The 12203-nt window shown below is 35.5% G+C and overlaps 1 protein-coding gene across 2 annotated transcripts in view; it reads right to left on the bottom strand.

Annotated features, from left to right (window-relative positions):
- The window catches only part of KITLG (KIT ligand), a 51543-nt gene that overhangs the window by 22175 nt on the left and 17165 nt on the right, over window positions 1-12203 (bottom strand). For both annotated transcript variants that reach the window (XM_088532936.1, XM_088532937.1), the window contains exon 2: window positions 4932-5045. In XM_088532936.1, the coding sequence (XP_088389062.1) occupies window positions 4932-5045 (114 nt within the window). The remainder of the gene's footprint in view (window positions 1-4931; window positions 5046-12203) is intronic.

Below are 12203 nucleotides of genomic sequence, written 5' to 3'. Positions count from 1 at the left end.
AAAAAAAATGTACTTTACTTTTGGCTACCATTTCTACCTTGTGTCTTTCTTCCTCACTCTCTTTTCCCATTCTTGAATGCTTCCACATCTCCTATCCTTGCCTCTTTGACTTTTCTTTTCCTGCAAGAAAAGTCCATCGTCTCTACAATCTACTCTTATCTCATCTGCTAATGAAGCAGTTAATAAAATCTGCATCATTTGGCTTAAGACAACATGTTAACGAGTACTGTTCACACTTTTCACAACCATAGTGGCAGCTGATTTCCAGGATAACAACACTGGATCATTTTTATAACCTCTTCACACATTAGAATTAGACCCACTTAAAAATAAATATCAAATGTTGTGGAGGGTGTAAAGTACACATTTACAGCAAAGATGCAATGTGAAGGTAAGGTATTTGAAACTACATTTTCAAATGACTGGCCTAATTGGAAAATGTTGACTACTGCTCAGGCTTCCAATAATAATAATAAAAAAAAACATTGTTTTAAAGACGTAGACCACAGAAAACAGAAGTATCTTACATTTTGTTAACAGAATAAACTGAAATATTTAGTACATTCCATATACGTGGCACAGCTCACGGAAAATCCTACTTTCATTCAGGTTGGATGATGACATTTAGCAAACATACACTCAAAAATTTTAATTGGTATGTTAAATTGGAGACACAATTCAATGCAGTGCCATAGCTTTCTGCTGACTTACTGTGCTGAAAAGAACAATGGGGACAGGCTTTACTGGCAGGTACTGCAATTACAGTCTCATAATATGGAACATCTGTTCATCAAGCAGCATGTTTCCCTCCAGACATCTTCATTAAAAGAAGAAGCTTGAGTTCAAGTGATTAACAATGCAGAAATTCTCTAAATACTTGCACTCTCTATAGGCATGAAATTATGCTCTTTTAAAGTTCTGAGAAAACTCATTGTTGAATTGTTCTTTTTTTTTAAAAAAAATAATTTATATAACTTGCTTTCTTTATGTTGCAATACTAGGTTATGAAAACTTCGAATACATTTAATCTTATGGAATATACTAACAGTCATTTTTGTTCAAACAGACATCAGTTGGTCTTAAGTTTGTTAGGGCTCATTAACCTCAGTTTTACTGAAACTGCTCTTTCTGATTCTAGATTCTGTAAGTCATTAGACACCAGTGACACTAGTAAAAATCCGTATTAACACCACTGAAAACAAGCTACAACATACATCTGTTCCCAGCTTATTGTTCAGTATAACACTGATTGAGCAAATGACCATCATCTTTAAGCACATCACAGAGTGCCTTATTTATTCTGCACTAGATAGACCTGGTTTATGTTTACAGAAAGCATTAGATGCAGCATGACCATCTCAAATTGCTAGAATACAATATACTTTAACAGCGACAGCCATGTTCAAGGCACTTCTTAATATGTGAACTGCATGTCTATTTTTCTCATAACCAAGTGTTTTGTTAGCTAAATCACTATTATTACTCCTCAATATTTACATTATGTTAGTATTTTTGCAGGACTGGGGCACCTTGTGTCGGGCTCCACACAATCATTAATGGAGTTGATCCTAGCCCTACAAAGCTTACAATAATTAAAATACAACCCCAGAAACAAATAAACGAAGATGAAGTAGAATCGAGTTACAAACAAATGAGTTTGGTTGGGAATTGTGTCACTGTTTTCTTAGCTGCATGTGATGTGCAGTAGAGGTAGAGGGAGACCAATTTATGCTGTAAGATTCTTAGTATGAGATACAAAAAGGATGAGGATCTGCCTGGAATTTATCAGGGAGGATCTCTCCCATGTCCCAGGAACAGCATAATAGAATCCAAGGAAATATTTAGGATAAGCTAGGACAAGAAGGCTATGTCAGAATGTGTTAAGACAGTTCACAGACAGTGTCAGTGTTAGTAGGGCCTTTGAAGGCAAAACTTGTCATCGACAGATGACATTGACACCGATCGACTTGTCATTGAAGGCAAAGCCTGTTATCGATAAAGAGACAAAGGAAGTACAGGTTGAAGTAGGCAAATGGAAACTCACAGGGTCAGAGCAGCAATATGAAAAAAAAAAAAAAAAAGAAAACAGAAGGGCAGAATCACAGAAATTGAGGCCAGAAAAATGCATGTCGGCGTACTGGTTTTAAAACCACTGTAAATTTAGAAGAAAGTTGAATTTGACATTTTGAAGTCTATATCCTTAAGATATCCCCATATATCATGACAAATTATAAATGTAAAACTACCAGAAGTTAAAAGACCATTTACAAATATATCAATATCCTTCCATTTTGAAAAGTCTTTCCCTTTAATTAATCCAGGTATAATCACATGGTAAAATATAATCAGATGTTATCTCTGAATGGCATAGTGCAGGTATTAGAATAAGAACAGATACTTAACTACACCAAAATGAAAACAGCCCTGCTGATAATGTCTAACCAGTATCTGAGCGTGGTCTTCTCTAAGTAGTACAGGTACCTCTACACCATACTGCTTTGGTTTATGTAAACATTTCTTAAAGATCTATGTGGGTGAGGGGGAAGAAAAATATCACTTATAAATATAGGTTAAAAGAGTGACCTGTTGCTTTCAGTGGCAAAACTTTTTAATGCACTCATGTTCTTATATCAGGAATTTGAAAGCAAATTCTTACTGAATCAATACAATTTTCATAGCATTGCTAAAAAAAAAAAAAGTAATTCTCAGTGAATCAGTACTCACAATGAATTTCTCCCTACTTTTAGGTAAATTGTCACATAATGATAGTTTGTCTTAAAATTACAGTACTCAATTTTATTATATAGAGCTTTTTCATTTTTGATGTCAAGTTGTCATGGAACAATCATGGGATTGTTCAAAAGGGAACAATCAACTTGTAAGTCAGTCAGTTTAATTAAAAATAAGAGTTCTTGTACTTTAAGATACTACACCTATTTTCATGTTATCCTTTTTCTTCTCAGGTGGATGAAAAATCTATGCAAATACTAACACACATATACAAAATAGGGAAACAGACTTTCTGCAGAACATTCTTAAATGCACAGTCCAAACCAAACTGAATCCAAGCACCTGTTTTTTAGTCTTTATATTCTGTGCATCTGTCTTATTTCTCCAAATGAAAATATCTTCAAACCTGCTAGCTAATTTCACTCAAATTTTGCATTAGATGGAGAGATCTGTAAAGTATACGTGTTCCTGTAAATTCTGCAGGAATTTTCTTCAGGAGAAAGATCATAATAGCACCCTCGCTGAAGAAATGGCCGACGAGCTCAGCCCTACCCCGTTCTGCTCAACCTTGGCAGCAGAAGTGCAATGCAAGCTAGGCAGTCAGGAAAGTTTTCCTCTCAGGCTAAGCAGCACACCCACCAAAGCAGTCACCAAACTCCTTCCTGCCCAGCCAGCAAGCCGGACAAAATGGGATATGAGCCTGGAAGGAAATGGAAATATTGTTCCGATAGGCATCATTCCTAGGGAATATGTAAGGGACCTAGTGATGCTGTATGTGGAACAAGAAGTAGGTATGTGAAAGAGGTTAGAAATACTAACACAGAGGGCTGCAGGATATGTACAAGAATTGCAGTTACTGGACTAGATTGGAAGAAGACAAAGGACGCTATATAGAAATTCATTAATAATAAAAATAATATTTTTATGAAATTAAGTTTGTCTATTAATTTCCCACAATAGGAAAGGGTGATTGTTCAAACTGCAAGGAAATTTTTGTCACCAGTGTTTGTCTGCTCTTAAGGTTCAAACATTTGTTCTGACAATATATAATTGGTAAGAAGTTGGTGTTGAATCTGCTCCAAATAACTTCACTAACCCTCACAGGAATTCTGTTATTTTAAAGTCATGCTTTCAACACGTTTAATCAAAGATTAATACCTTTTTAAGAGATGTATGTAATATCACCTTCAATAAATATATCGATATTTCAGAATTATGCCTATAGGGACTAATATGAAGCACTAAGCATTTCAGAAGGACTCCTTCCTTCTCATAGAAATACACTATGTGCCAATTCATATAATACCCAATGAAAAGAAGTTAAGAACATTTTAAGATGCACTGCCATCAAATGCAACTGACTCCAAATTAAACGTCTGATGACACTAATTTCAGTCTTGCAACTGTTTCTCCATTACAAAGCCACAATTTTCAGCTGAACAGAATATGTAGATGCAGGTATACTCGTTAAGTGTTCAGTATGCATTATTTCTTAAACCTTTGGTGTTAGAGGAGTCAGCATAATCAGACACTTAGTGGAGTTACATGCCAAATGACTTCAAATAAGTACACATAGTTGTCTAAATTAATGCAATGTTCAACTAAGTTAGACTCAAAATGTACTTACATTCATTCAGTCCTTAAAAAAGCTGCCAGTCCTTCAGACTAAACTTCTAAGTACAATAGAACAAGTAGAGAGAAAAATACAGAATATTCTATGTAACCTACTCACATAAATGATTAGCTGTGAGAAATATGCCTAATATTAAATTATTTTTACATATGGCATGAATTTCCTGTAAACTTTGGGTAAAGACTTACTGTTCATTTTAGTTGTGTTTGCCATCAGTCTGCTCCACACAGACCAATAAAACAAAAATAGTAATCTGACATCTGGATGGTAAAAAGCATTCTGTTCCCAGATAATGTTTTAGGAAATAAAGACTTTTCACAATTTTCAGGGAAGTTTAAAGGGAGGGAACAATATAAGTCCACACACATCATTATGATCAAGAAATTCATCTGTTCAAAGAACTCTGAAAGTTATTCCCTAGTCTCTGCATTTAAGGATTTAATTTCATATATTTTGATTTTTTAAAATATACTTTTAGTTCTAACATGTATTTGCTAACTTTCCTTAAAAATTTAATTGCCATTACCCACTGATCATCAAAAATATATGTAAATTAAAAGCTACTTACCAATTTTGCAATGTCATTCGCATCATCTGTCACTGGATTCCCACAGGAATTCTGGGCTTTGACAAGAGGATTTAGTAGGAGCAGTTGAAGACAAAAGCAAGTGATAATCCAAGTCTGTATTTATAAAAAACAAACAAAAACTAGTAAGCAATCTCCAAAAAAGAAGTACAAGAGACTGCAACAGTATTTTTCTTATATGAAGTCTGGATGTCACCATACAGTCCTGTGCCATGTGCTCTAGGTGACCCTGCGTGTGCAGGGGGGTTGGACTATATGATCTCTAGAGGTCCCTTCCAACCTCAACCATTCTATGATTCTATGATACTCTATGATCAGCACGCTTTTACTGCCATAGTACAATCTTCGCAGCAGATATCCAAGGAAATGCTTATCTGGACTTTTCTGGAAGAAAGCACCTTTAGAGTAACAACGAAAAAAACAGTATTGAGACATCAGATTATTTGTGCAGAATCCTGCTGCACCTAATTGTCTAGGTATATTTCTTCCAAGTTAAGAGGCATCAAGTAAAAGAAAGACTCAAACTTCACAATATTGTTCATTATCACAGCTAATTAAATGCTCACCACTCATCCAGTAAGGTAGCTGATAATTCCTCGCTTCTAATGTTAAAATGGATAATAAAGTGATAGTAGACCACAAGAAGATAAAAAGAAGAAAGTTCATCATCACAGCCATTACAGCTGAGTACTTAAAATGTAAGCAGAATCACAACAGGCCTCTGCCAAAACACCGAAATCTGAAGTGTGAATATAATACAGTTTCTCTAAGTGGCATGCCCTGGCCTATGAGAAGCAGTAGGTTGGCTTTTGACACTTAATTCCCTTCCTATATCCTATTATGAACGGCAAAGCAATGTACTGAGATTCAGGCTTCTCAGATTCAACAAACATACACCAAACAACTCGTCCAGATGCACCTGGGCATCTCTTATGCTACGCTGCCTGAACTTCCAAGCCATCTGCTCCTTGAGCCACGCTGCATGCACACAGAGCCCTGGGCCAAGTTTAAGCTGTATATCTTTATTTTCGGAATGCTAAAGCATCTAAGTTATGGGTAATCAAGAGTTGCCTCCGGTTCTGAAACTCCTTGTGACAGCTGAATGGAAGTGTCAGCGGGAGATGATGCTTGCATACTTGTACTGCAGGCGTGGAATTTGCCTCTGCAGGATCCCAAGTCTTCGCAAGGGAAGGCCTAGGACTAGAATTTGTTTTTGCAGGAGCAAAGGTGCATCCTAAGCATTTCTGTTCTCTGAGGCAAGGAGAAAACTCACTTCTTTGTCCTGGGTTTCAAATGGCATAGAACCCTTCAATTAAAAACCAAACCAAATCAAACAACATACATGAAGCGGTCTAGGAAAGTGGATGAAGAAAATCACGTTCCAAAAAACACCTGTTTGTTTATCTAGACATGCTAAGAATGGGAACTAACTAAACATTACAGAACAGTGACAGACATTTTACCTGCTAAAAGATGGCCGATTCTCCTTCTTGTATCTTGTATTTCTTGCATGTTATACACATTTTATATTTCAAGTAAAACTAGTTTTCTTTTTTCTCCAGAATATGATTTCCTGACTGATTTAGGTCCAACTTAAGTGTGAACTGCTGCTGGAAAAGACTATCCTCCCTTCTGCCCCTTGCCTCTCTTGCATTCGCCCTAGTTTAACTAAATGTAAGAGGCAGGCAGTCAAACTACTATTTTTTTTTTCTGTGCTAGTTTTTCAGTTGGTACACTCAATGAATTATGAAAATAAAGAAGCACCCATACATGAAGAGAGGAGAAATAGCCAATTAAAGATGGCAAAAGCCACTTTTCACTGAGTTGACACTTAGTTTGGCCTAAACTGTTTACAAAAGTACATCTTCAAAATCAACAGAATCATAATGGTGAGCAGACTTATGTGAAAACATATTAAAATATTCCGAGCAAAACAAACATTCAGCATGTAGCATGTCTTTTGAGAATGCCTCTTGCTTCAACACACTAGAAATACTGAATTAATACATTCAATATCTAGAAATACTTTTCATCCAATGTCTATACAAATAATTAGCAACAGCATATACTAGAAGTAGTATGAAGTTAAATACTTAATGATGAAAAGAAACCATATTTCACCGTATCAAATGTATCTTAAGCCATACAAGGTTTTGCAGTTAGACAAACACTGCATGCTCTCAGGAGACATGATGAGGCCACAAGGCTCACTGTCACACTGCAGAGACAAGAGGCAACAGCCCTGGATCTGTTCCCTGCTTCCCTATGGAGATGTTAGTAGAGAGAATGAGAATGTCGGGAACCAAAGATCTCTATGTATCTCCTGTTGGACAACTTGGCCAAGCTCTATTTGTTGGTATTTTTGCTTCTATATCTTGCGTTTAGCAGGGACTGCTTCTCTGAAAAGACCCTTGAGAGTTCCTGGTAAAATCAGTGTATAAAAACTCAAAGTTAGTGTTAAAAATAGCTCTAACTGGTCATAAAAATATTTCCCTCTCTTCACATAAAGAAATGGTAATTCCGAAGTAGGATGTTTGCAGAGTAGTATTTTAGAGAAATTTGTTATAAAAAAAAAGGTAGAAAAAAAATCCCAGTAAATAAAACACATTTTTACTTTCAGAATTAAACAATACACTAACATTATACTTATTAAGGCCTGTTTCTCCTTTTTATTTTTTTTTTTTGAGAAAGAAGCTTAAATCACTGATTTATTCATTCGGTTGTTCAATATTTTGTAACATGTAAAAAAGATCAGGTTTGTTCAGTGACTTGTGTCAGTATCATAGGACAAAATTTGACCCAACATGTCTAATACTCAAGAAAGTAGCAAGACACTTTCACTGAAAAGATTTTCTGCAAGATCAACTGATAAATATGAATAAAAACAGCATCATATACTAGACAAAATGAGGATTCTGATGTATCTTCAGTATTCATGCTTCTCAAATGATCTAAAAATACACCCTACACATGAATTTTAAAATTACTACACATTTTATAATTATGCAAATCAAGCAGAACACAAGATTTTTTGTCCTAGGTAAATAATAGAATTTAAAAGCATATTTATTTTAATAACTGCTATTAAAAACAAATGTTTTGTAAATTCTGAGATGATTTGAGGTTTTTCTTGCATATTTGTTCCCTATGTCATCCAACAGGAATTGAAAACCTGCAAAATGCTGCTAGTTTCAACATGTCTACTATCCAAAATCTTTTAATTATTTGTACTTACAGCATATTTATATTGCACATGCCTACTGGCACATTGTATTTAAGGACTGTATAGATCAAAGAGCAAAGCTATTTGTGCTATTCACTAATGACCAAACCTGCTGTTTGAGCAAAACTTGAATAGACTGAATTAAATCAAGGATGGAATAAAAGAGAAGCTTAAACAACAGCTTTATAAATAGAGGTTCCAGTTTTGCACTTTACTAAGCATAAATGAAAGTTACCCACACAGTACTCATAAGAGATTTCCATATATAATTACTTCGAAGCTAAAATTGAATCTTCAAAGATGGCCACAGGTTTTAATCACACATCATCTACTGACATTAAATTTAAAATATATGGCATACTGGAGGCACCTGTACACCAAAGGGCATCTTCCTACTTTTGGCTCAAAAATTAGAACCACTAAATTGCTTTTGTATTTTGAAAACTCTTAAATTCTTAATACTTAAGTTGCTTTTGTGAAAAGGGCAAAACTTTAACAATTATACTAAAAAGGTTAATTTGAATTAAAGATTTAAATTAATCACATCTGATCATTTTACAAATGATTTCTATTATTGCCTATATGCCACAAAACAATCTCCCACTTCACCTAAGAGCTTCCATAGGCTTAGATCCATAGGCTTGTGATCCTTTTAGAAGCTGTACATCATGAGACATTAATTTATGATCCAAAATACTGACAAGGGCTGGTAGAAGATTGCTCCAGCATCTTTTTCATAGTGTGATATGAAAGGTACACAGTTATGCTTGTTAATGTTCAGCTAACTCCTTAAGTGGAAAGCAGCAGGGGAATACCACATCACTAAATAAACACTGTTGGAAAGTCTGGACATTTCCAAACCTCTAGTTTGTACTGATAAGAACTCTAATCATAATTATGGAGAAATCATTAACAAACAGTAAAATCCAAGCACAGGGAGTGATAATAGCTGCATAGATAAACAAGCTCCTTATTATACAATTTCTTGCATTCATATCATATTAGCCATGGACATTTTAACTTAAGAGCTTCTTAAGCAAATCATATCCAGTTAAAAACAAATAAGCCACAGCTTATTTGTAGCGTTAGCTGACAATACAGAACAGAATTCACCCTGGGCCAGGCTTCCCAAAATTATTTTTTCTTTTTCCTAATGCTGGGAACAGGAACATGTCTCAATATTAGATCCTCAGGCAATGCTGGCATACTACTTTGCTGAGAAGCAGCCTGTGAACCTCTGCCATGGACAATATGGGTCGGTTGGCTATGGATAACCAATTTAATTTTCCTAATTCTGTAAAAAAAAAAACAAAAACAAAAACAAAACCCAGAAAAAAAATGGATAAAACAAGAATAGATTGTTCTTGCCTTTTATTATACCACCAACTGCCATCCAAAGCATATATGCACAATAATTATTTCATGTGCCTACTAATTTATGCAGTTATTTAAGCTAAGATAGAGATTATTAAAGTCATGAAAGAAATGTTTTTAATCAATTAAGAAATTTACAGTCAGCCTAGAAAAAAAATCTTAAAATGAAAGATGAGCATTTATATGGCATATAATCTTCCCATTCTGCAATACCTTCCTCCACGCCAATGAGCGACAGCACTAATTTTGGCATTCTAAAGGGGTGTGCCTAAATATTGCTTAAATGCTAAATACTGCATACACCCTAAAAGAGTGTGGTAGGGATGAAAAAAAAAAGTCACTCACCTGTGCCTGCCTAGCTCTGGAGGCACCAAATTATTTTGGCAACTACGTTTTGAACAGGAAAGTTCCCTACGTGCTTTCTGGTACCCAGGAGAAAACTTCAGTGTAGTTAGAGGAAGCACTGCACACACTCTGAATAATGGATAGTTGGAGCATTAAGTCCACTGTGCATTCATCACTGCCCTTTAAAAGCATGGTAGTAGTCTCATTCAATATAGTAGCCTACTGCTCAGGCTGCCCACTAACAAGGGACAGATTGAGGTTAAATTTCCTCTCACCAAGGTAATTTCAACGTGTAGGAGCTGGGATCTGTTCCTACGGTAATTATCCCATAATTAACACTGAGAGGTAATTCCCCACCTATGTCAGCTTCCTAGTCAGAAGGGCTAAAACAGGGGAATTCATGCTTCTTATAGTAAAGAATGTGTATGCATTTTATGCTGGTGAGCTATTACTAGAAAAAAAAAAAGAAACATTTATTACACAAGCATCAGAATGGTTATGTGTATGCTAGTCTTGCACATGCTCCTCCATCTGGGTACCCTAACGTTTGGGAAGATCCCCAGACGCCATGTGGGTTTTCTTGAACAACCTTTTGTCAGTCCATTGACCAAAAAAAGAGTCAAACTTCAGCTAAATGAATCACCCTGATAGGGTGAGATACCTAAGCATTCCTGGATCACACCCTAAATGTTTTTTTAAGATTACAAAAAGCAATGCCTGCTTTCCTAGTGATGGATACTAATTCTAATGTTTTTAACAATGATAAGTAGTAGGGAAAATGATGATAAAAGCAATCACAATTCATCAGGAGGTAGTCTGTTTTAGATTCTGATTTAAATACAGAGACTACAGAAATTCTGGTTACCCTTTTCAGTTTAAGTCTCAGCGTTTTAGGCATTAAATATTTAAACACATATTTAGTTATTTATAAAACGCACAATACTTTAATTCTGTATAAAATATATAAAACACTTAACACCAACATACTTCATGGGAAAAAGCGGAAGGAATTTGCTACAAACGTAAGCAGGAAAGCATTGTGCCCTATATTCAAATATGAGTTTAATGGGCTACCTTATTTCATAGCTTTATGTAACACTCTCTGGTTTTGCATAAATTTGCCAACTGTAAAACCTCTTCTCCCTAAGCTTCCCATGCTCACTTATTTTCCAGTGCCTAATGGCAACCAAGAGGAGTATTTCTCAGGTCATTATCCATTTAGTGCAGAACCTAGAGTGGAGTTTGCTGGAATGCACCTAGTACATGTAATAAGGAAAAAAACATTGCCATAGTCTGATAGTTACAGACCTTGCTCCTTTACACTGAATTATAAATTACTTCAGTCACCGGATAAAAATAGTCCCAAACCTGTTGAACATTAATAAAGAATTACTTTTTTTTCCACTGTGTCATATCTTCATCTAGAGGGAGATCATTCTCTAGTTCTGCAAAGCTCATCTTTTTCCTGAGACAGACATATTTAAGATACATGCTCTTAATGTATTAGGAAAATAATTAATCACAATATTCTTCCCCACTGCCCACATTTTAGTGAAACTACAAAGCTTGTTAGACTCCATGCCAACTTCATTTCATGCCATCTCACTGCTACTCCATTCTTTCCAGTTCTCCTTTGACAGATGCAGAAGCAGCAGGTTGCACCAGCCAGTAGGTTATTGTTGCACTTCAGCAATAAGTATACTCAGTCTGTGTGTCTTGAGTGCAACTAAGATGGACACCATAAGCATAAGGAAGTTTAACTTGATAGCAGAAATTGCCTTGCAAATCAAGGCAATACAGCTATTTTATAATTACACTCAGTAGACTACAAAAGAGCGTTTTTAAACATGTAAATTAATGTATTTATTTGCCAGCCCTGTAAGGATACTACTGTAAAAGATTTGGCTGCCCTCTTTAAAAAATATTACTTGCTCCACAAAAATTTTTTTCCATGCTTCAATCTTGCCTGACAGTCACGCATTCAGACAGTTTCCTTATATCCTAGATCCATCCTGGATGACAGCCAGTTAGTTTAGTTCCCAAACACTGGAAGTGAAATTACCAAGAGATAAGTAATTCTGGAAGGATGTTGTCTCCAGAGCCTATGCTAACAGTGCCCACTTAAATATTTAATGGAATATTTAATTCCATCTGATGGAATTTCAGATCTGTCAAGAACTACGATTTCCGTGAAGAGGAGTTTAAATTGGAAGAAAGGCCAAAGATAAAAACATACTTTGAAAAAAATCTTCCTGCTTCCTATAGAATCCTTCAGGGGTCATACAACTAACACAGTTTTTCCAGGCTATAGA

The sequence above is a fragment of the Tinamus guttatus genome, unplaced genomic scaffold (genome assembly GCF_059628265.1).
Source record: "Tinamus guttatus ecotype Peru unplaced genomic scaffold, ASM5962826v1 Tinamus_guttatus_pri_ptg000472l, whole genome shotgun sequence".
NCBI classification, from domain to species: Eukaryota; Metazoa; Chordata; class Aves; order Tinamiformes; family Tinamidae; genus Tinamus; species Tinamus guttatus.
This window is presented reverse-complemented; position numbering and strand designations above follow the sequence as displayed.